General features: G+C 36.9%; 1 protein-coding gene across 2 annotated transcripts in view; it reads left to right on the forward strand.

Moving 5' to 3' along the window:
- Positions 1 to 23,596, forward strand: part of ALCAM (activated leukocyte cell adhesion molecule) — a 231,572-nt gene that overhangs the window by 189,951 nt on the left and 18,025 nt on the right. The window contains exons 9-14 of one of the 2 annotated variants that reach the window (XM_010838537.1): positions 10,763 to 10,875; positions 13,501 to 13,636; positions 13,742 to 13,875; positions 16,921 to 17,053; positions 18,904 to 18,942; positions 19,232 to 19,349. In XM_010838537.1, the coding sequence (XP_010836839.1) occupies positions 10,763 to 10,875; positions 13,501 to 13,636; positions 13,742 to 13,875; positions 16,921 to 17,053; positions 18,904 to 18,942; positions 19,232 to 19,349 (673 nt within the window). The remainder of the gene's footprint in view (positions 1 to 10,762; positions 10,876 to 13,500; positions 13,637 to 13,741; positions 13,876 to 16,920; positions 17,054 to 18,903; positions 18,943 to 19,231; positions 19,350 to 23,596) is intronic. The other variant, XM_010838538.1, reaches the window with a different exon arrangement.

The raw sequence follows: 23,596 nt of genomic DNA on the forward strand, positions 1-23,596 counted from the left end.
AGTCCACAGAATCATAGTTGCTGAAGTACTAGTCCTCTGCTGATTCATTCACATATAGATTCTTCATCTGAGCTTTCAAACTCCATCATCATTCTTTAAAAAAACTTCCGTCTTCTCACTGGCAAGTTATCTGTCCAACTAATAAAGGCTTTAACTCGACCTGAATTGAATTCTCATCTAAATATAACTCAACAAAATTGTCTGAGGAAACTCCACTTTTCTATGTGATAATGTATATTTTTATATTAATGAGAAACTGAGAAACATGCTTCTTCACTTCATTCAACAATAGTTTTTGAAGGACTACAATGTGCCAGGCACTGTGGATACACAGTGACAACTCAGGTCATGGTCCCTACCCTCATGATGCTTATAGCCTAGTAGGTGAAACAAGTATTAAAAATAATGTTGCAAACAATCAACAAATTGTGATTATAACATGAAAAACCAACGGGAAGGACAAGGTGCAATGGCAAATCCCCACTGCCATAGGATAGAGTCCCAACTCCATATGGCAGTCTTCCAAGGTGATGCCACTGGTAAAGAACATGCCTACCAGTGCAGGAGACTTAAGAGACATGGGATCAGTCCCTGGGTAGGGAAGATTCCCTGGAGGAGGGCATGGCAACCCACTCCAGTATTCTGGCCTGGAGAATCCCATAGACACAGAAGGAGCCTGGCTGGCTACAGTACATAGGGTCGCACAGAGTTGAACACGACTGAAGCAACTTAGCACAGATGCATACAATAACTCTAATAATGTCTAATAGGCTTTGTCATCTCTGAATGTTTATTTAACTAATGAATGAATACATCTAAATCACCAAATTGAAATGGACTTCCCTGGTGGCTCAGACAGTAAAGAATCCATCTGCAATGCAGGAGACCAGAGTTCAATCCCTGGGTCAGGAAGAACCCCTGGAGAAGGGAATGGCTAGCCAGTCCATAATTCTTGCCTGGAGAATTCCAAAGACAGAGGAGCCTGGCAGGTTACAGTCCATGGGGTTGCAAAGACTAGTACTTTCACTTCACTTAGTATGGCAAGCATAGTCCCTCATAGGCTAGCCTTAATTACTTGTATAGGTTTATCTTCCATGTGTTTTAACCACTGATACCATTTTACTCACCATTGTGAAATCCACCACCCTCTCTTACCTCTTTGCCTTTACTTATGTGGCAGAAGTTTTACCAACATCTCCACTTATCAAAGCCCTTCTCAACCATCAGGGGCCACAGACAGATATCACCTCCCATACAAAACCTTTATTACTGCCTTGAAACCCAGTTTGGTTCTGTTCTCCACTCTCCTATAAGTCTTTGCTTGTACCTCTGTCTGTAGCCTTTACTCTAGTTTTTCAGCAAATATGTCTTGAGCTCCTAATCTATAACACATTTACCACTAGGTACTGATTTCATGCTGCTATGTAGTGTCATCACATAGAGTGCATATTACCTCTACCTCAAATTGTGAATTGTAAGCTCATTATTCATCTCAGTATCTCCTGTCAGTGCTTGGAACCTAGTAGCTGTACAATAAAGGTTCTATTGAACTGGATTTTCCTCATACAAATCATACTGACAGTAGTTTTTTATAGAAATTACTTTCCATCTGAAAGATTATACTTCCTTAGATGTGTTTATGCTGTGTTTTTAAAAAATGGTATCTGCTGACAATGTACCTAACAATAAATCTTATTTAAAATTTCAACTGGAGAGAACAAGATGGTGAGGAGTAGGTGGATGTGGAACACATCTCTCTCCACGGATATATCAGGAATACACCTTCAGACACAGAAGTGCATGCAGAACACCAGCTGAGAGCAGACAGGAGTACCTGATCAGTGGAAAAGATTATATAAAACCACGCCAAGCTCAGTAGGATGAAGAAACTAGGGGAAAAAACAGGAGTGTTAGTAGCACTGGACTTGCACTTCTTGTGTAGGGGAACTGAAGCAATGGTCCGATCCCTACATCAAGGCAATTATCTAAGTCAGAGGAGAAGCATTTAAGGCTGAGAGTGAAACAGCTGATCTGTGGCAGTCTAAATGGAATGAGAATCAGATAGTCCTTGCTGCAGCCATACACATCCCAAACAGGAATGCTGGTCCCCTGGAAGGTGCAGCGGCTGGGAGCTGGGGTTTAGAAATTGTGGAGCAATCCCAGAGCAAGGGATACTGTTGACTGCAGAGAGACAGATCGAGGGGATGTGAGGGAGGAGATCGTGGTGGGAAATGCCAGTGGAGGAAAACCAGGCAGCCATGGAAGCAAGGCAATAATGCTGAGTCACACGTAGGGGGTGGAGCCATCACCATAGCCTCTCTCCCCACTTGCCAGCATCAGCAGCTGAACAATACAGACGCTGGCCCATCAAACACCTGACGCACTGAACTACAAAGTAGGACCCCACCCAGGTGCAGAACTAGAGTAGGACCCCACCCAGGGTGCCCCTGTAAGTACCTGACACACCAATCTACACAGTAGGACCCCAGCTAGGGGGCCCTTCTATGTGCCGAACAACACAGAAGGACCCCAGGCAAGGGAACCCACTAAACGCCTGAATGGGTGGAGCTATGGAGAAAGACTGGCCAAAGAGACCTTCTGATCGCCAGCTACAAGAGGCTCAAAAAAAGACCCTGATAGGGCCATAACTCCTGCAGCGGAGGCAGTCTGTGTCCCTACACACTTGGCACTGCCAGGGTCCCTGCAAGGCAAACAGCTGCGCCACCTTCACACTCAACTCTCAGTGGGGCAGAGCTGCCAAAGGCCAAAAAAGTCTTTCATCTATGCGCGCAGGGTCACTTCGGTCCTGTCCGAGTCTTTGAGACCCTGTAGACTGTGACCTGCCAGGCTTCTCTGTCAGGGAGGGGGATTCTCCAGGCAAGAATACTGGAGCATATTGGCCAATACTGGTTGCCATACCCTTCTAGAGCACTATATTTCCTGCTGCCCTAACTGCCAACTTCCCTGGGTACCTGTTGCTGTCAGAACCCCTGCAACCCAAGCAGCTGCACCACCTCCACCTGGCCCTCACAGGGACAAATCCAAGTCCTCCAGGGCAGCCTCAAGAACAAACCTCAGTGGATGACCCACGTGTAGAGGTGGAAATAAAACCACAACTGAAACACAAGGGCAGTGTGGCTAAGGAAGACCCAAAACCTTCCCACCAGCTGTGCAAGCTACAGATTAAATCCACACAATCAACTAGGCAGACTCTGTATCTATGGAATATATAAAAGGTCATTGAGAGCTTCCACAAAAGAAAACGCACTAGTTCTGATAGCTGTGGACATTGGAGGCAAGAACACACAGGACTAGGACCAGAATCTGAGTTGAATCTGAGTTGCTTTGCCCAAAGCAGGTCCAGAGATCAGCGCAGTGTTGGAGGGCATCCTAGGGAGGTAAGGTAGACTGTGACTCCCAGCAAGGGTAAAGACCCTGACAGCAGTGACTCAAGAAAAACATTTATTATTCTTATGTTTTGACTTGTTCTGTAGAATCTTTTGGACTTTTTTCTTTTTGTTTCCTTTTTTGAACCCCCTCTGTTGTAGTTGTCTGTTTTATTGGCACTATGAAATCCAATTAAGCTTTTGAGATTTTTTTTCACAGTCACATTTTTTTATTGTTATAAACCTCTGCCTCTATGTTGGGCTTTTGCCGTTCTGTGGAGTTTTCCTATTTTTTTTCTTTTTAATTTTTTTAAAACTATTATTATTTTTTCTACATTTATTCCTTTGTTTGCTTTTCCTACTGTTCTTTTCCCCTTGTTAATCTTTAACATATATAAATCTTTTTTATCTACCTCTATTTAACTTTGCATATGTATATTTTTCTTTCTCTCCTTTCTGCTCAACATATTTGTTAGTTTTATTTTCATTGCTTTATTCCCCAATTGGCACTTTGCTTTAGTTTTGTTTTCCAGTTTGTGCTTTAGTTAGTTTTGTTCTGGTAGATATAATTTTTGATTTCCTTTATTTGCTGGGTCAATCGACTGTACTTTATTTTTGTTGGGCTGTTTTGATTTTGCTTATAGATGTATATGTATATATTCAGTCACACTTTTTATTGTTGTTATAAATCTCTGCCTCTACATTGGGCTTTTGAAGTTCAGTGGAGTTTTCCTTTCCTTTTTTTTTTTCTTTCTTCTTCTGTTTTTGTTTTGTTTTGTTTTCTTTTCTCCTTTTAATAATTTTAATTTTTAATTTTTTTAAACCTATTATATTTTCTCTACATTTATTCCTTTGTTTGCCCTTCCTACTGTTCTTTTCCCCTTGCAGTTAATCTTTAATAAGTATAAATCTTCATCTACCTCTGTTTAACTTTGCATATCTATTCTTTCTTTTTTTTCTTTCTTTCCTCTCAACATATTTATTAGTTTTGTTTTCATAGCTTTATTCCTCATTTGGCACCTTGCTTTAGTTTTTCTTTTTTTTTTGAGTTTGTGCTTTAGTTAGTTTTGTTCTTAACTGGTAAATATAATTTTTTATTTCCTTTGTTTGCTGGATAAATCAACTGTACTTTATTTTTGTTGGACAGTTTTGACTTTGCTCATGGGTATATATATGTGTGTGTGTGTGTGTGTGTGTATGTATTCCATTATCTTAATTATTATTTGCCTGATTTTGTAACTGCCATTTGTCTGGGGTTCATCTTTGGTTTCTCATTTTTGGATATTTGTTTTAATTTCACTTAATGCCATTAAAAAACCACTTGTGGAATCTTCTTTTCTGACCAGAGACCAAGCTCTGAGCCTTTGAAGTGGAAGCACTGACTCCAAAACCTTAGACTACCAGGGAACTAACCCTAAGGAGTATCAAATAGTGAGAACTCACACAAACAAACCCCTTGAATACAAGACCCAGCATCACCCAACCACCAGTAGCACCCTGTGCAGGACACCTCATCTAAGCAACAAACAAAAAAATAATATAAACCCAATCATCAGCAGAGAGGATTACCACCTCACTCAGCCTTGCCCATCAGAGGGAAAAAACAAACAAAAACTCAGCACAAATCTCACCCTATAAGAAGCTTATACAAACCACTGAATCAACCTTAGGATGGCAGAAACCAAAAGGAAGAAAAAATTAAACCTTCTTGAAGGAAAGAATTCAACTTTCCATGAAGCCTTGGAAAAGGAGACCTCAAACACAATAAGTTAATAATAATGAAAAGGCAGAGAAATACTATACAAATGAAGGAACAAACTAGAAACGAGAAGTACAAATAAAAGAAGAGGAAATAGGCTAACTACTTGAAAAAGAATTCAGAATAATGATAGTAAAGATCAAAAATATTGAAAACAAATGGAGAAAATGCAAGAATCAATTAACAAAGACCTAGAAGAATTAAAGAATAAACATACAAAGACAAACAATACAATTACTGAAATCAAAACTACTTTAGAAGGAATAAGTAGCAGAATATCTGAAGAAGAAGAATGAATCAGTAAGCTGGAATATAAAATGGTAGAAATAACTTCTGAAGAGCAAAATAAAGTAAAAAGAATGAAAAGAACTGAGGATAGTCTCAGAGACCTCTGGGACAATATCAGATGCACCAACACTCGAATTATAGGGGTCCCAGAAGAGGAAGAGAAAAAGAAAGGGTATGAGAAAATTTTTGAAGAAATTATAGTTGAAAATTTCCCCAACATGGAAAAGGAAATAGTCATTCAAGTCCAAGAGACACAAAGAGTCCCATACAGGATAAACCCAAGGAGAAACATGCCAAGACACATACTAATCAAACTAACAAAGACTAAATACAAAAGAAAGAATATTAAAAGCAGCACAGAAGCAACAAGTAACATACAAGGGAAACCCCATATTCTTAAGAGCTGATTTTTCAGCAGAAACTCTGCAGGCCAGAAAGGAATGACAGGATATATTTAAAGTACTGAAAGGGAAAAATCTTACAACCAAGATTACTGTACCCAGCAAAATTCTCATTTAAAACTGATGGAGAAAGAAAAAGCTTTTCAGAGAAGCAAAAGTTAAGAGAATTCAGTATGACCACACCAGCTTAACAACAAATGTTAAAGGGACTTATATAGTCAAGAAATACAGCAGAAGAAAAAAGATCTACAAAATCAACCCCAAACAATTAAAAAAATGGCAACAGGAATATATATCAGTAATTACTTTAAATGTAAATGGATTAAATGCTCCAACCAAAAGACACAGAATGGCTTAATGGATACAAAACATGACTCATATATATGCTGTCTACAAGAAACCCACTTTAGGCCTAAAGACACATACAGATTGAAAATCAGAGGATGGAAAAATATATTCCATGAAAATGGGAAGCAAAAGAAAGCTGGAGTAGCAATCCTTATATCAACAAAATAGACCTTAAAATAAAGAAGATTACAAGCAATAAGGAAGGACACTACATAGTGATCAAGGTATCAATCCAAGAGGAAGACATAACAGTTGAAAATATTCACCCAACATAGGAGCACCTCAATACATAAGACAAAGACTAACAGACATAAAAGGAGAAATTAACAATAACTCAATAATAGTAGGAGACTTTAATACCCCACTCACACCAATGGACAGTTCATCAAAACAGAAAATTAATAAGAAAACAAAAGTCTTAAATGATACATTAGATGAAATGGATGTCATTGATATCTTCAGGACATTCCATCCAAATGCAGAAGAATACACCTTCTCAAGTGCACATGGAACATTCCCCAGGACAGACCACATCTTGGGTCACAAATCAAGCCTCAGTAAATTTAAGAAAATTGAAAGTGCATCAAGCATCTTCTCTGACCACAATACTATGAGACTAGATATCAATTACAAGAAAAAAAGTGTAAGAAACACAAACACATGGAGATCAAACAACACATTCCTAAATAACCAACAGATTACTGAAGAAATCAAAAGGGAAATCAAAAAATTTCTAGAAAGAAATGACAATAAACACATGATAACTCAAAAACTATGGGATGCAGCAAAAGCAGTTCTAAGAGGGAAGTTTATAGCAATACAATCCTACCTCAAGAAACAAGAAAAACATTGAATAGACAACCTAACTTTACACCTAAAACAACTGGAAAAAGAAGAACAGAAAAATCCCAAAATTAGTAGAAGGAAAGAAATCATAAAGATCCAAGCAGAAATAATGGAAAAAGAAATGAAAGAAACTGTAGTAAAGATTAATAAAACTAAAAGCTGGTTTTTTGAGATGATAAACAAAGTTGACAAACCATTAGCCAGACTCATCAAGAAAAAAAGAGAAGAAGCAAACAACACAATTAAAAATGAAAAAGGATAGGTTACAACAGACAATGCAGAAATACAAAGGATTATAAAAGACTGTTATGAACATCTATATGGCAATAAAATAGACAACCTGGAAGAAATGGACAGATTGTTAGAATATTTTGATCTTCCAAGACTGAACCAGGAAGAAATAGAAATTATGAACAACCCAATTACAAGCACTGAAATTGAAGCTGTGATCAAAAATCTCCCAAAAAACAAAAACCCAGAACCAGATGGCTTCACAGGAGAACTCTATCAAATAGAGAAGAGCTAATGCCTATCCTTCTAATACTCTTTCCAAAAATTGCAAAGGAAGAAACACTTCCAAACTTGTTCTATGAGGCCACCATCACCCTAAAACCAAAACCAGACAAAGACAACACACACACACACACAAAAACTACAGGCCAATATCACTGATGAACAAGATGAAAAAATCCTCAAAAAATTTTAACAAACAGAATTCAGCAAAACATCAAAAAGTTCATACTCCATGATCAAGCTGGGTTTATTCCAGGGATGCAAAGGTTCTTCAATATACACAAATCAATCAATGTGATACACCATATTAACAAATTGAAAGATAAAAACCATACGATCATCTCAATAGATACAGAAAAAGCCTTTGACAAATTCAGCACCAATTTATTAAAACTCTTCAAAAAATGGGCATAGAAGGAACCTACCTCAACATAGTAAAGGCCGTATATGATAAGCCTACAGCAAACATTATTCTCAATAGTGAAAAGCTGAAAGCACTCCCCCTAAGATCAGAAACAAGACAAAGGTGTCCACTTTTGTCACTATTGTTCTACTTAGTTCTGAAGTCCTAGCTACAGCAATCAGAGAAGAAAAAGAAATGAATCCAGATCAGAAAATAAATAAAGCTCTCACTGTTTGCAGATGACAAGATACTGTACATAGAAAACCCTAATGAAAGTAGCTGAAAATTACTAGAGCTAATCAGTGAATTTAGCAAAGTTGCAGGATACAAAATCAATGCACAGAAATCATTTGCATTTCTATATACTAACTGAAAAATCAGAAAAAGAAATTAAGAAATCAATCCCATTCACCATTGCAACAAAAATAACTAAATATCTAGGAATAAACTTACCAAAGGAGACGAAGTGTACACAGAAAATTATAAGACACTAATGAAAAAAATCAAAGGTGACATAAACAGATGGAGAGATGTTCCTTGTTCCTGGGTAGGAAGAATCAATATTGTGAAAATGACTATATTACCAAATGCAATCTACAGATTCATTGTGATCCCTATGAAATTACCAATGGCATTTTTCACAGAACTAGAACAAAATAGTTCATGATTCATATGGAAACACAAAAGACCCCAAATAACCAAAGCAGTCTTAAGAAAGAAGAATGGAGCTGGAGGAATCAACCTTCCTGACTTCAGATATACTACAAAGCTACAGTCATCAAGACATCATGCTACTGGTACTAAAACAGAAATATAAACCAATGGAACAAGATAGAAAGCAAATAAACCCATGCACCTATGGGTACCTTATTTTTGACAAAGTAGGCAAGAATATACAATGACACAAAGACAGCCTCTTCAATAAATGCTGGGAAAACTGGACAGCTACATATAAAAGAATGAAATTAGAACAGTTCCTAACACCATACACAAAGATAAACTCCAAATGGATTAAAGACCTAAATGTAAGACCAGAAACTATAAAAATCTTAGAGGAAAACAAAGGCAGAACAATTGATGACATAAATCAAAGCAAGTTCCTCTGTGACCCATCTCCTAGAGTAACAGAAATAAAAACAAAAGTAAACAAGTGGGACCTGATTAAACTTAAAAGCTTTTGCACAGCAAAGGAAACTATAAGCAAGGTGAAAAGACAACCCTCAGAATGGGAGTAAATAATAGCAAATGAAACAACTGACAAAGGATTAATTTCCAAAGTATACTAGCACCTCACACAACTCAATACCAGAAAAACAAACAACCCGATCAAAAAATGGGGAAAAGACCTAAACAGACATTTCTCCAAAGAAGACATACAGATGGCTAATAAGCACATGAAAAGATTCTCAACATTGTTCATTATTATAGAAATGCGAATCAAAACTACAATAAGATATCACCTCACACCAGTCAGAATGGCCATCATCAAAATGTCTACAAACAGTAAATGCTGGAAAGTGTGTGGAGAAAAGGGAATCCTCTTCCACTGTTGGTGGGAAAGCAAATTGATACAGCTACTATGCAAGACAGTTTGGAGATTCCTTAAAAAACTAGGAATAAAACCACCATATGACCCAGAAATCCCACTCCTAAGCATATACCCTGAGGAACCAAAATGAAAAAGACAACATGTATCCCTTTGTTCACTGCAGCACTATTTACAATACCTAAAACATGGAAGCTACCTAGATGTCCATAGACAGATGGATGGATAAGAAGTTATGGTGCATATACACAATGGAATATTACTCAGCCATAGAAAGGAGTACATTTGAGCCAGTAGTAATGAGGTGGATGAACCTAGAGCCTATTATACAGAGTGAAGTAAGTCAGAAAAGGAAAGATAAATATCGTATTCTAATGTATATATACGGAATCTGGGAAAATGGTACTGAAGAATTTATTTTCAGGGCAACAAGGAGAAACAGACATAGAGAATAGACTTATGGACATGGGGACAGGGGAGGAGAGGGTGAAATGTATGGAAAGAGTAACATGGAAACTTACATTACCATATGTAAAATAGATAGACAATGGGGATTTGCTGTATGGCTCGGGAAACTCAAACAGCGGCTCTGTATCAACCTAGCGGGTAGGATGGGGTGGGAGATGGGAGGGAGGTTCTAAAGGGAGGGGATATATGTATACCTATGGCTGATTCATGTTGAAGTTTGACAGAGAACAAAATTCTATAAAGCAATTATCCTTCAACAAAAAAAATTAAATTTAAAATTTCAACTGCATGAGAAATGGGATAGCATTTTTTTTTTTAAATATCTAGCTACTGTAGTCAGTTCTCTCTGAAGAAACGTGTAAACACCTTATGATAATTTAGTGTATCACCTGCTGTCTAAATATACTTGATTTCCCATGGTATGTCTTATCAATTCTTCTCATAATATTTACTTAGTCATCATCTTTATTTTCTTCCAGAAATGATTTAAGAATTTTTTTCTGAAGGTGATAGACCCCAGATGAATACTTACATGCATTCAAAATATCAATCATGTTAACTGCATATAAACGCATAATCAATTAAATTGACCATTCGCACTTGTCCAAACTGGTCTCAAAGCTGGCTTGAAAAACTAGAGTGATTATGCTACACTTGAGTTATTTCAGTCACATAAATCACTTCTGAATTTCAAGTAGAGTTAGCAGGAGTTTTTCTTTCTTTCATCTATTTTTTTTCTCCAAAAATATTTTGACTGTCTTACTTTCTGGAGTTGTATTTCAAGCATATTTTTCTGCTTCACAGATTTGGATTTGTCCTTAAACCCAAGCGGGGAGGTGACTAAGCAGATTGGCGATGCTCTGCCTGTGTCATGCACAATATCTGCCAGTAGGAATGCAACTGTGGTGTGGATGAAAGTAAGTAATATTCTTGGCAATGTTCCACTTTTGGACTGACTCCTTTTAGGCTTCTCTTGTATATTCATGTGTAATATGTTTATACACAAAAACTCATACTCTCTTTTTTTATATATAATAATAAAGATTACTACAATAAAATTTAGAGGTACTCAACATCACTATGGTATCCATAATTGTTGCTCTGAAACTTAGTTTGGGGCATTAATTTAATTATGTGTATTTACTAAATAATTATACACATGCATATGGACACACACGCATATACAGTTATATATTTTAGCAATTTCCAGTGTGTTTTAACCCATAATGTTGTTAATAGTGTGTTTATAACAACCCTGTGAAATATGCAAGAAAATGGTTAGTTCCCTACATTATTTCAAAGAACTTGAAGTGAGAGAAATCAGAGAGCTCATAGGTGACAGAGTAGAGGCTCAGGCTCAGGCCTTACCCAGCATAAACACCACTATAGTCACATAACCTTCTGCCTTTCTGGAGACTGACTTTAAGTGTTTGAATGTGGGTTCCATGAATTAGTAGCTCCTTGATGGTAGTGATCTTTTTTCACCCCTGGGCCGTAGTAGAACACCTGGAACATACTAAGAGCTTGGTCTGTATTTCCTGAGTGTTTCAGTTCAGTTTAGTTCTGTCGCTCAGTTGTGTCCGACTCTTTGCGACCCCATGGACTGCAGTATGCCAGGCTTCCCTGTCCATCACCGACTCCTGGAGCCTGCTCAAACTCATGACCATTGAGTCGGTGATGCCATCCAACCATCTCATCCTCTGTTGTCCCCTTCTTCTCCCCTCTTCAGTCTTTCCCAGCATCAGGGTCTTTTCAAATGAGTCAGTTCTTCACATCAGATGGCCAAAGCATTGGAGCTTCAGCTTCAGAATCAGTCCTTCCAATGAATATTCAGGACTGATTTCCTTTACAGTTCACTGGTTGGATCTCCATGTAGTCCAAGGGACCCTCAAGAGTCTTCTCCAACACTACAGTTCAAAAGCGTCAATTCTTCGGTGCTCAGCTTTCTTTATGGTCCAACTCTCACATCCATACATGACTACTAGCTTTGACTAGATGAACCTTTGTCAGCAAAATAATGTCTCTGCTTTTTAATATGCTGTCCTGAGCGCTAATGTTCTTGTTATCATCTGAAATGTAGGTCATTATCTGGGGACCCAAGCATTGCTGTTATCTTTTTAGAGTGAGATTAGTAGGATTGCAAATTGGTGATTTGAGATAAGGTTATTAACTAAGGTTATCAACATAGATAAAGTTATCACCAGGACTTCCCTGGTGGCTCAGATGGTAAAGTGTCTGCCTACAATCTGGGAGACCTGGGTTCAATCCCTGTGTCAAGGCAATGGCAACCCACTCCAGTACTCTTGCCTGGAAAATCCCATGGACGGAGGAGCCTGGTAGGCTATAGTCCATGGGGTCGCAAAGAGGTGGACATGACTGAGCGACTTCACATTCACTTTCTTTCTTTATCAACAAAGGGAAAGGTTGTTACTATGTTCCCTCCACTCAAATCCTTAACTAGTATACACCCTGTCTGTTTATTCCTGTAATGTGACATGTAGCAGAAGCACTTAAGCAGTATTGAGTTGACAAAAACACATCAAACCACTTAAAATAGGGGTTGACAAGAATTATCTTTGTAAAAAGTTGTGGGAAGTATATTGCTCCAGTTTCTTTTAGATGAAAATGTAAATTATTTTCTATTGGTTTTTGATCTCTTTTCATGCCAGATCCTCTGTTACTTGTTGTCTTAACTCTTAAAACTCAGTTTATTATTTCATTTTCTCTTAAACACAGCCTCATCACAACATTTCATTTGCTCAGATAGTTAAAATGTCACTCCATAGACTGAATACTTAACATGATGTGTTTGTGGTAGTTAATGGTCAAAGGGCTTGATAGGTTTTTGGTATATGAACACTCATGGTGTGTTTTACTCAGAACTAGAGAAGCTAAGTTTACTTGGTTAAACCAGTTTCCACAGAAGCTGCAGTTACTGTTGTTGATTAAATAACTCATATCAGTAGTGCTGATCAATGTTGCCTGCCTGTTGGTAAGTTGATGGAAATGGAAAAAAAATTATAGTGTACAAAGACCGTATAATCTTAAGATTGTGTTTGGTTGCCTTAGGAGCATTTCAATTCCTGGTAAATAGTATTATTTTCTATATATAAAATTATTTTCAAAGTTAAATGTTGCATTTTATTTGTTCATAGAAATTTTAGTATAGTAAGCCATTTAAAAGTTTTCTTTAAAAAACATTTTTGTCTTAATTGTTCTGTAATAGATTCCATGTCTTGATAACTGTCTTTAATATGGTAAGATTACTACCCTATTTACAAGTAACGAAGCTGAATCTCAGAAGTTTATGAACTTGTTCCAAGTATAAATTCAGTAAATGGAAGAGTCTGAAATAAAACTCTGATTTGTCTAACTCTAAAAGTTCAGAGGAAAAAGGAAGTCTATTTGTGAAAGCATTTGAAGTTAAGAAAAGAAATTTTCATTAGACCCAGAAGAATAATTTCAGTCTTTATTATTATATAATAAATACATGGAGAGCTATAATTGTGCCATGTGACATAATTAACTTTTTATTTAATCAGGATAACGTCAAGCTTCGATCTAGCCCATCATTTTCTAGTCTTCATTATCAGGATGCTGGAAACTATGTCTGTGAAACAGCTCTGCAAGAGGTTGAAGGATTAAAGAAAAGAGAGTCGTTGACTCTAATTGTAGAAGGTAATAAAATACGTGAGCACCAATTCAAAATTTTCTTTGAGAATTTAATATCTGTTTCTTTTATGATCTCAGTTCAACATCTTATTTTAATTGTAATATTTTTAGGAAAACCTCAAATCAAAATGACAAAGAAAACTGATCCCAGTGGACTGTCTAAAACAATAATCTGCCATGTGGAAGGTTTTCCGAAGCCAGCTATACAGTGGACAATTACTGGCAGTGGAAGTGTCATAAACCAAGCAAGTATTTGTCTTCTTGTTGAGTGCTGTACTTGGTGCAGTGTAGGATTTTATTTAGGTATCTAAACTGTAAGCTAACATTATCAACACGAAATTCACGCTATGTCCTCAGAGGAAGCTTTTGCTAACTTCTCCCAAAGGAAGACCGTAGCTCAAAGAGAAATTTAAAATCCTAGGGTCATGGAGCATGGAAGACTTATTTTGTTGTGGTCAGTATCTGGACAAATTAAGAGAGTAGTATTGACATACGTATATGACCATGTATAAAATGGATACCTCATGGGAAGCTGCTATATAGCATAGGGTGCTCTGTGATGACCTAGAGGGGTGTGATAGGGTGGGGGGTGGGAGGAAGTCTCAAGTGGGGGGATATATGTATGCTTAAGGCTGATTCACATTGTTGTACCACAGCAACCAACACAGCATTGTAAAGCAATTATCCTCCAATTAAAAATAAATTTTAAAAATATATAAATTAAATATATAAATATATATGTTTATATATATATAAATATATATAAATATATAAATATATAAATTCCTGAAATTTGGGTGATTAAAACATTAAGGTATATATTACCTACATCCTGAACTTCCACATCTCAGTATAAGTGGCCTCACTTATACTTTGCTTACTTTTATGCACATTATGGGTCATTTCTTCTTGAGACTTGGCCCTGGGGAATGGTGAAGAACATAGTCACTGTGAACATATGGTCTGATCTGTGTGTACTGGGGCCAAAGTATGGCTAGCTAAATATATAGTATCTAGGATGATTTCTGCTGAACAAACTTGTATGTAAACCAAACAGTAATATTTGTACCTTTGTCACACCATTTTAGTTTGCAGTAGTAAAAGGCTAAGAATGTATGAACACTACCAATAATTTTCTCTTTGAAAAAAAAATATGAGAATCTGGCTTATCACAAACTGTTCAGATATGTAATCCCATTAAATTGCCAGTCAACTTGGGTTACTGACATACTGGTTAATTCCATTCTCTCCACAACAGTCTTCATGTCTCTCTTCTCAGTGGAGCCACTTAAAGATTCCTCAGGAATACCCCCATGAGCCATTTGATTATTTGAATCTTCTGTGTTCCCTCTTTCCCAGCTTTAGACTCAGTTGAAATCTGAGAAGGCATGCATAAACCAGAATCATAATTTAAAGTGTCCACCCTTTCTCTGTCTAGGGAAGGTGGGCTAGTGGTCCAGCTTATGTAGTCTAGTTTTGCAGAACTTGGTGAATTTTGGCTCTTTCAGCTATGGGTGATGCATGTTTACTTGCATAACTCAAGTATGGAATGTCCCTAAAGGAGTGGACACAAGCAAATGCTTCCTGATTTGGTTATATGTGATGGGACACACAAGCAAGAGAATATGCCTGAGGATGACAAAGAGGCTCTTGATTTCAGAATAAAGACCTGAATTGCTAACAATGTTTAGATCTCTTTTTTAGCATCAAAAATGACTGTTTCTATTCTACTCTATTCTTTTTTTTGCTCTCTAGTTCAATTTAATAATAATTATATCAAAAAAACCTTTTGTTTCTGGATAATGCAAACATAAAAAATAGAAAAATAAGTATCAGATAAGTGTTTAATGAAGAAAAAGGTACAAAGATTTAAAAGGTCAACCTAGAAATAGGCAAAGGCATTTTGTAGAGATAAAGTAATAAAAACAAAAAAAAGTCATATGAGAAAGTCCAGTGAGAAAGTCATATGAAAAATACTGGTGGGAATTGGAAAAATAGCAGGTGAACTTACTATGAGGATAAAAATAATAATCCATTCTTCATTGTCAAGGAGAAGGATTGATTCTGGCCCACTAGGTGATATGTTATTTTTCTTGTCCTAGGCTTGTGCTGATCCAGCCATAATTTTTTTATTTGTTCCTTCCTCAATCACATGGTGAATCTATTATTTTACAACTGCTGATACCTCTGTCCCACCCCTATCCCAGGGACTCCATGATATCTCTAATCATGAAGCTCTCTCCTGTCCTCAAGGCCTTTACAATGCATTTGAGAAGAAAGCACATATAGAGCAATAGAGGACTAGAGGACGTGGTGTGTATAATATGTCTCAGAAAACAATGCAAGTACATGCTTGCTTTAGTGGAGTTGGACTGAGAATCCAGAAGAGAGTAATGTGAATTGTCTCTTATGTTTGAAGAAATTAAATAGCAGTGGTTACCCTCATCACTAGTCACTGAAAAAGAACCCATCCTCTGTATTTAACTCAAATAAATTGAGAAAGAGAGTCTGGTTTTCCCATGAGAAAACCATACATACCTATGCACGTATGTATCATGGTTTAAAATAAAAGAATTCACCGTTATAGTGGAGGGGAATGAGTTTTGTTGTTTAGTCCACAAGTCACGTCCAACTCTTTTGCAGACTGTAGTCCACCAGGCTCCTCTGTCCGTGAGATTGCCCAGGCAAGAACATAGGCAAGAATGCTGGAGTGGGTTGCCATTTCCTTCTCCAGGGGATCGTCCTGATCCAGAGATTGAACCCACATCTCCTGCATACATCTCCTGCATTCCAGGCAGATTCTTTACTGCCGAGCCACCAGGGAAGCCCTAAACATAGGAGAGCAACCACCCAACTTAGGGCATGAACCTATCACCCTGGGATTAAGAGGTTCATGCTCTACTAACTGAGGATGTAGTTTACAAATAGAATTAAACTCATAAGTTTATTAGAAGAAAACTGGTGATGAGTTAATCTCTAATTATTTTGAGATAGGTACTATCATGCCAAAATATAAACTAACGAGCATCTATTGAAAAAGAACAGCTTAGTTTAATTATTAAAATTAATAATAGAAACATAAAGAGAAATCCAAGTATGGATTCACTATTCTTTTTCCTCTCTGATGTAGTTATAAACCTGAAATGGTCTCATCTATGAACTTACATATACCCTTGCATGCCAGATAATGCCGCAGAGCACCGCACCTATCTTGTTTCATTCAGTGTTACTCTTTCCTATGTTTTTAATTCATTTCCATTTCTAAAGCCATGTTCCTTTTCTTTTTCCAGACAGAGGAATCTCCATATATCAATGGCAGGTATTATAGTAAAATTATCATTTCCCCTGAAGAGAATGTTACATTAACTTGCACAGCAGAAAACCAGCTGGAGAGAACAGTAAACTCCTTGAATGTCTCTGCTAGTGAGTATTTCCTTTCTGGCATTAAAAAAAGTAAGAAAATTTGAAGTTATTCTTCATTAGTTTAAAATCTTCAATTCCATCTTCCTGTACTGCATTATGGTAAGTTTTATTTATTTATTTTGCATTTGGTATCATCATCATAAGGTTCTTTTTTTTTTCTTCCTGGTGTCCATTCTTTACAATCCTTGTCTTGACAGTTAAATCATTTCATGTTTTATGGATCAGAGACTTTATCTTGTACAGGAATATTTCCAAGATCAACAGAGGATAAGGACTATGTTGCTCTTACTTAATCCATGTTTTGTGTTCAGATGATTCAAAGATTACCTGAAAACATTTCTCTAACAGCTTTAATTTTAGTAAATTTTTAATTCCCTTTAATCTATTATTTTTCAATTCTTTGTGGTATTTATCCTATTCTTATTTTGCAAAGGAATGCCACATGCGTAAAGTCACTCAGAAAATTGGTAGTAAAACTGATATCAGGAATCCAAAAATCTAGTTTCAAAAATTGATGCATTTGAATATCAAATTTGAATCATAGGTTAAAAAATCAAACAAATTAGATAATCTCAGAGAAAGTGAAAAAAAATCTGTCAATGCTGAAATCAAGGTAATGGATACCAATAGCTGCTTCTTTATTTAAGTTGAAGTTATCTCTCATCTTCAATTCTATAATTCTTTATTTTGCTGTGTTAGTCTTAAATCAGGGCTGGCCTAGACTGAGACTCAGATCTGGGCAGGATACCAACTGACTCTCCAAACTTTCATTCTTCAGTCAGTTGGAATTCTCTATGTGATTTTAGCAAGATAGAGATATACTGGCTAGGAATTAGCTGAAGCTAGGAGAAAATAATTTTCTAAAGATAATGGCCCTTAACAGAATATGACTGGAATATAAAAACCTTTTGGATTGACAGGAGAAAAGAGCCAAATGAATTTAACTCTAAAATAGGAGCATTGACTTCTCTGAATTCAATTCAGTGAGTATTGATTTGTCCTACCTAAAAGAGAAGTTATCCTTTCTTCCTGAACACAAGTCTCTCTTTTTAATTCTAACCCATTGAATAGTGGCTTATAGACCTTGCAGTGGTTTGATCAACATTTAATACCATCATTTTCAAAGTCAATGAGCACCTCCTAAAATTCCAATATAGTAGGTATGAGGAGGGGTCTAGGAATCTGCATTTTAACAATGATCACTGAAAATTCTGATGGAAGCCCATGTTCATAGAAAAATATTTATTTAGTCTAATTTTAAATGATAATCCACCACAGTGACAATCCTCTAAATGGGCCAAGATCATCGTGCTATTAGTCATTTGGAGGGTTTTTACAAGCATCACATATATTGCACCTTCACCTCTGAGATGTCCCCAGTTTTAACCACCACTCCTATCACTTTGAAAATGTCTCTAAGTGGCAAATTTCTGACACTAGAGTATGAAAATAAATTCTCCTCCACCGAGGCAGGAAAATTGAAGTTGAGAAACACTACACTGTAGATTCCATGCACTGCAACTTGTTTCTCCTAAAAAAAGAAATCCTATTAAAAGGTGGTAGATAGTGGGAAAGTTATGGATTTCAGATTAATACTATAGCTTGTCAGTTGTGAAGTTTTCTATGGTAGATCAATACCTTTGCAGTTTTAACTACTGTCTTTTCTTTAAAACAAGATGAATTTCTTTGTACGGAAGTTCTTGCTTTATTAAATGTAAGTTTTTCTACCCTCAGCTGTAGAATAGATATTTTATCTTTGAGTATTATTACATCATACTATAATGGTAAAGGTGACTTTCATATATCAACAAATTTTGTTTTTAATTTCATATTAACATTTTTCATTTCAGTAAGTATTCCAGAACACGATGAGGCAGACGAGATAAGTGGTAGGTACTATGCTGCCGGCTCTTCTTCCTTGACTATCTGCTCAAGATTTATGAAGTGTCATTGCATAAATAATTTTCCTAGCTGCCACATTTTGATTTGAATTAAAATAGCAAATGAGACAAGATAGTAAGAATGCTAAAATTTTAATCCCTTAGAAGCACAAGTTTGCATGTTACTCTTAGTAGTGAGCCTTGGTCATTTTTAATCAGAAATAATAACTAGATTGACTTCTTTTCAGAAATGCTTGGCATTGTCTGTAATTGCATGGGCTTCTCTTCTTTGTTGTAGATGAAAACAAAGAAAAGGTTAATGACCAGGCAAAACTAATTGTGGGAATTGTTGTTGGTCTCCTCCTCGCTGCCCTAGTTGCTGGTGTCGTCTATTGGCTATACATGAAGAAATCAAAGTAAGTTGAAGAAAAAAGATCTTCATTGTTCATTGACTTTCACAGGGAGAAAATTCAATGTGTTCATTATGTTTATTTCAGCTGAGCATGTAAATTTCTCTAAGAGGAAAGACATATTGCCCAAAGTCAGGCTGATAACATTTTGCTTCAGCTCACCGTGGCTACATTACCAACACTGGGGACATGGCTTGGAGTGATTTCACACGTGTCCCCTTATTTTTTTCAGTCAGTAGTCCAAATTGAATTATCTTATTTTTCTCAATGCATAGGTAGGTTTTTAAAAAGCACATAGTCCCTAGGAGTCAGCTATTCTGAACTGTTTGATGGAGGTTTGTGGACATTAATTAAAAGTGGTTAGTATATCCCATGGGGACATCAGGTGTCTTTACAGTGACAGGCCAGCAGCAAAATTGTTGGTGAGGTCAAGCTGCTTTGCTGTCACTACTCCTCTTAGATTCTAGTTAGGTCACTTTGTTTTATAGGAGGATCTAATTCAGAGGAAAAGTCATCATTATGCTGTGTTGAATTAAAAAAAATGATTAAAGTAATAAAATTACTTTAAAAATGACTAAATGGTGTTTAGATTAAAGATTATTAGAATGATACAATAATAAATGTAGAGTCAATCTCACAAATCATCTAATAGTGTTTTATAATAAAAATTCAATAAACAGTTGTTGTTCAGTCGCCAAATTGTGTCCAACTCTCTGGACCACATTGACGGCAGCATGCCAGGCTTCCCTGTCCTTCACTGTCTCCTGGAGTTTGCTCAAACTCAGGTCTATTGAGTCAGCAATGCCATTCAATCATCTCATCCTCTGTCGTGCTTCTTCTGCCCTTAATCTTTTCAAGCATCAGGTTCTTTTCCAGTGAGTTGGCTCTTTGCATCAGGTGGCCCAGTTGGAGCTTTAGCTTCAGCATCAGTCCTTTCAGTGAATGTTCAGGGTTGATGTCCTTTAAGCTTGACCAGTTCAATCTCCTTGCAGTCCAAAGGACTCTCAAGAGTCTTCTCCAACACCACAGTTCAAAAGCATCAATTCTTCAGCACTCAACCTTCTTTATGATCCAACTCTCCCATCTGTACATGACTATTGGAAAAGCCATGGCTTTGACTATACAGACCTTTGTTGGCAAAGTGATATCTCTGCTTTTTACTATGCTGTGTAGGTTTTTCATAGCTTTGCTTCCAAGGATCCAGCATCTTTTAATTTCATGGTTGCAGTCACCATCCACAGTGATTTTGGAATCCAAGAAAATAAAATCTGTCACTGATTCCACTTTTCCCCCTTCTATTTGCCATGGGGTGATGGGACCAGAGGCCATGATCTTAGTTTTCTGAATGGTGAGTTTTAAACATGCTTTTTTACTCCTTCTTTCACCCTTAACAGTGAAGATTCTTAACATACACATGTGCCTAGTACTCCTCATTGCCCCAGCTCTGACCCTAGATTCAGATGCAATTGGACAGAGATGGAGTTCTTGCATTGCATTTTATAAAAATTCCATTAGTGATTCTGTGGCGTACCCTTGGTTTCAATCATGAGTTTCAAACCCCTGTATCTTATAAATGAGGAAATTGAATTTTACAAGGGAATGTGTGTAGCTTGTGGTAACTTTGGACTTTATTTTGTATTTTCTTGATGTTTTGATATAACCCCTATCAACAACTCAGGTTGAGTTAACTTAAAATCAAAAGAAAAAACAGACTGAATCAGATCCATGGTTCTACTCTTTACAGATACAAATTTCAGTGAAGTAATATTTGAATGGATCTGCCATCAAAGGAAGGTAGTAGCTTAGAATTTTTAAACTCACATAATATGAGCATGGATTGAGTTCTGCCTTGTTCTCACAGTCCATCTCTGAAGTAGATAATCTTATTATACATATTTCACTTTGGAAAAAAACTAAGGCAGAGAATGGTTATAAGGCTTGCTTAAGATCATACACTTGTAAGCGACAGAATTATATTTTATTTAAGGCAGTAGTGTTTTAGAATCTTGGTGTTTAATTCCTAAGTCTTATTTTCTCTCATTATGCCTTACTTTTTCTCTCTTCAGAGAGGCAGAAACACATTCCTGTTGTGTATTGTAGTTGATATGCATGTCCACTCTCACACTAGGGCATAGCCACTGCTAGTCTTAGCACTTCAGTCCTCAGTCTCAAACAGTCCACACTATCACTTGATAACAAATGTGGGTTTTTTTCTCAGTGAACATTTTACCTACAAACTCTTCATTGTTGCTTTGTACCCATGGTTTCCATGGAAAGTTTAGAAGACTGTCTGTACCATGTAGAAGAAAGGAAATGCAATTTCCCAGAGGCAGTATCTATCTTATTAGATATTCTCCTTCTATGTGTCTAAGTTTCCCGACTATCAAAATCTTATCCTTCCTTTATAATCTATAATGAGGTACTCACAAATCTAACAACTTGGCCTCTAAAGTATTTTGGTTTTATTTATTTAGGATTTCTGAAGGTAATTTTTATTTAGGGCACTTCAAAGTAATTTTACTTCTTAAAGAATAAAAATAAAATTTCTCTGTATCCTGAAATTTCACTGAAAAATAAACGCAGTCTTGTACATTATGATCAAATGAATGTGAAATTCATGGCACTCTCCAGTGTCCTTAATCATCCTACTCTGATTGCCAATATTTCATCATATCCTATTTGTCTTTCTATGAATAGGAAAAAAATATTGTGTGTGGAGGGCAGGGAGGTTGTTATGTCATTGTATATTACCATATGGTAACCCAGAATTAAAATCATGGGTAAATAAATGCTGGACATTTAGCTTCATAATGTCTTTAGTTTAAGGACTAAGACTGCATACATTTCTTTTGAAGTCAGTCAGTTCAGTTCAGTCGCTCAGTCGTGTCCAACTCTTTGCAACCCCATGAATTGCAGCACGCCAGGCCTCCCTGTCCATCACCAACTCCCGGAGTTCACTCAGACTCACATCCATCGAGTCAGTGATGCCATCCAGCCATCTCATCCTCTGTCGTCCCCTTCATCTCCTGCCCTCAATCTCTCCCAGCATCAGAGACTTTTCTAATGAGTCAACTCCTCGCATGAGGTGGCCAAAGTACTGGAGTTTCAGCTTTAGCATCATTCCCTCCAAAGAAAAACCAGGGCTGATCTCCTTCAGAATGAACTGGTTGGATCTCCTGGCAGTCCAAGGGACTCTCAAGAGTCTTATCCAACACCACAGTTCAAAAGCATCAATTAAGTACTTCAGTTAATTAAGTGTTTATTTTACCATCTGACTTGGACATTTGTCTAAATAACTGTTATTTATTGAAAAGTGCACCAACTTTGCTAGAGTCAGTATTATTGGTAATCAAAATAAATTGCAGTTTTACCTCAAGCATCAAAGTGTTTTTATTAAGACTTTGGAGAACTCTTCAGATTTGCTAAGTGCTTCACATTTGTGCTCACTCAGTCATGTCCAACTCTTTGCAACCACATGGGCTGTAGCCTGCCAGGCTCCTGTATTCTTGGGATTTTCCAGGTGAGAATACTGGAGTGGGTGCCATTTCCTTCTCCTAGAAAGTGCTTCACATTCCTGACTAGCTTTTTTACTCCCCTCTGAGATAAGCAAGCATTTTTGCTATATGAGTTATTGTTAATACTTATGCCCAGAGTAAATGCAGATTCATAATAAGAGCTTTCAGGTTAAGAGTTCTTAAGTCTATTTTTGGGTCCACTATACTCCCTTTCTTCCTTTTCTTCTAGGTAACTTCACCTTTACAAATCAATATGAGTTTCATTTCTACGTTTAGCTTAATTCATCACCATTTTATATGGATATGAGACAATTTAATAATAAAGATATGGTTCAGACTTTTTTTCTCAGATACCTAAAGAAATATACCCCTGTGTTTACCCTCCTGTGAAATGATGCCGTCAAAAATCTTAGTGAGTCACACATTATTACAAACAACTTGTAGCAACAATTAAATTAGTTCTTTGCACTGGCAATTTAATGTCAGTGGAGAGAGAAATGAGAGAAACAATCTTTTATGCCCAAGTAGAATGGCACCCCCTCCAGTAGTCTTGCCTGGAAAATCCCATGGATGGAGGAGCCTGGTGGGCTGCAGTCTATGGGGTCATGAAGAGTTGGACACGACTGAGCGACTTCACTTTCACTTTTCACTTTTATGCATTGGAGAAGGAAATGGCAACCCACTCCAGTGTTCTTGCCTGGAGAATCCCAGGGATGGGGGAGCCTGGTGGGCTGCCGT

The sequence above is a fragment of the Bison bison genome, unplaced genomic scaffold (genome assembly GCF_000754665.1).
Source record: "Bison bison bison isolate TAMUID 2011002044 unplaced genomic scaffold, Bison_UMD1.0 scf7180017864098, whole genome shotgun sequence".
Lineage (NCBI taxonomy): Eukaryota > Metazoa > Chordata > Mammalia > Artiodactyla > Bovidae > Bison > Bison bison.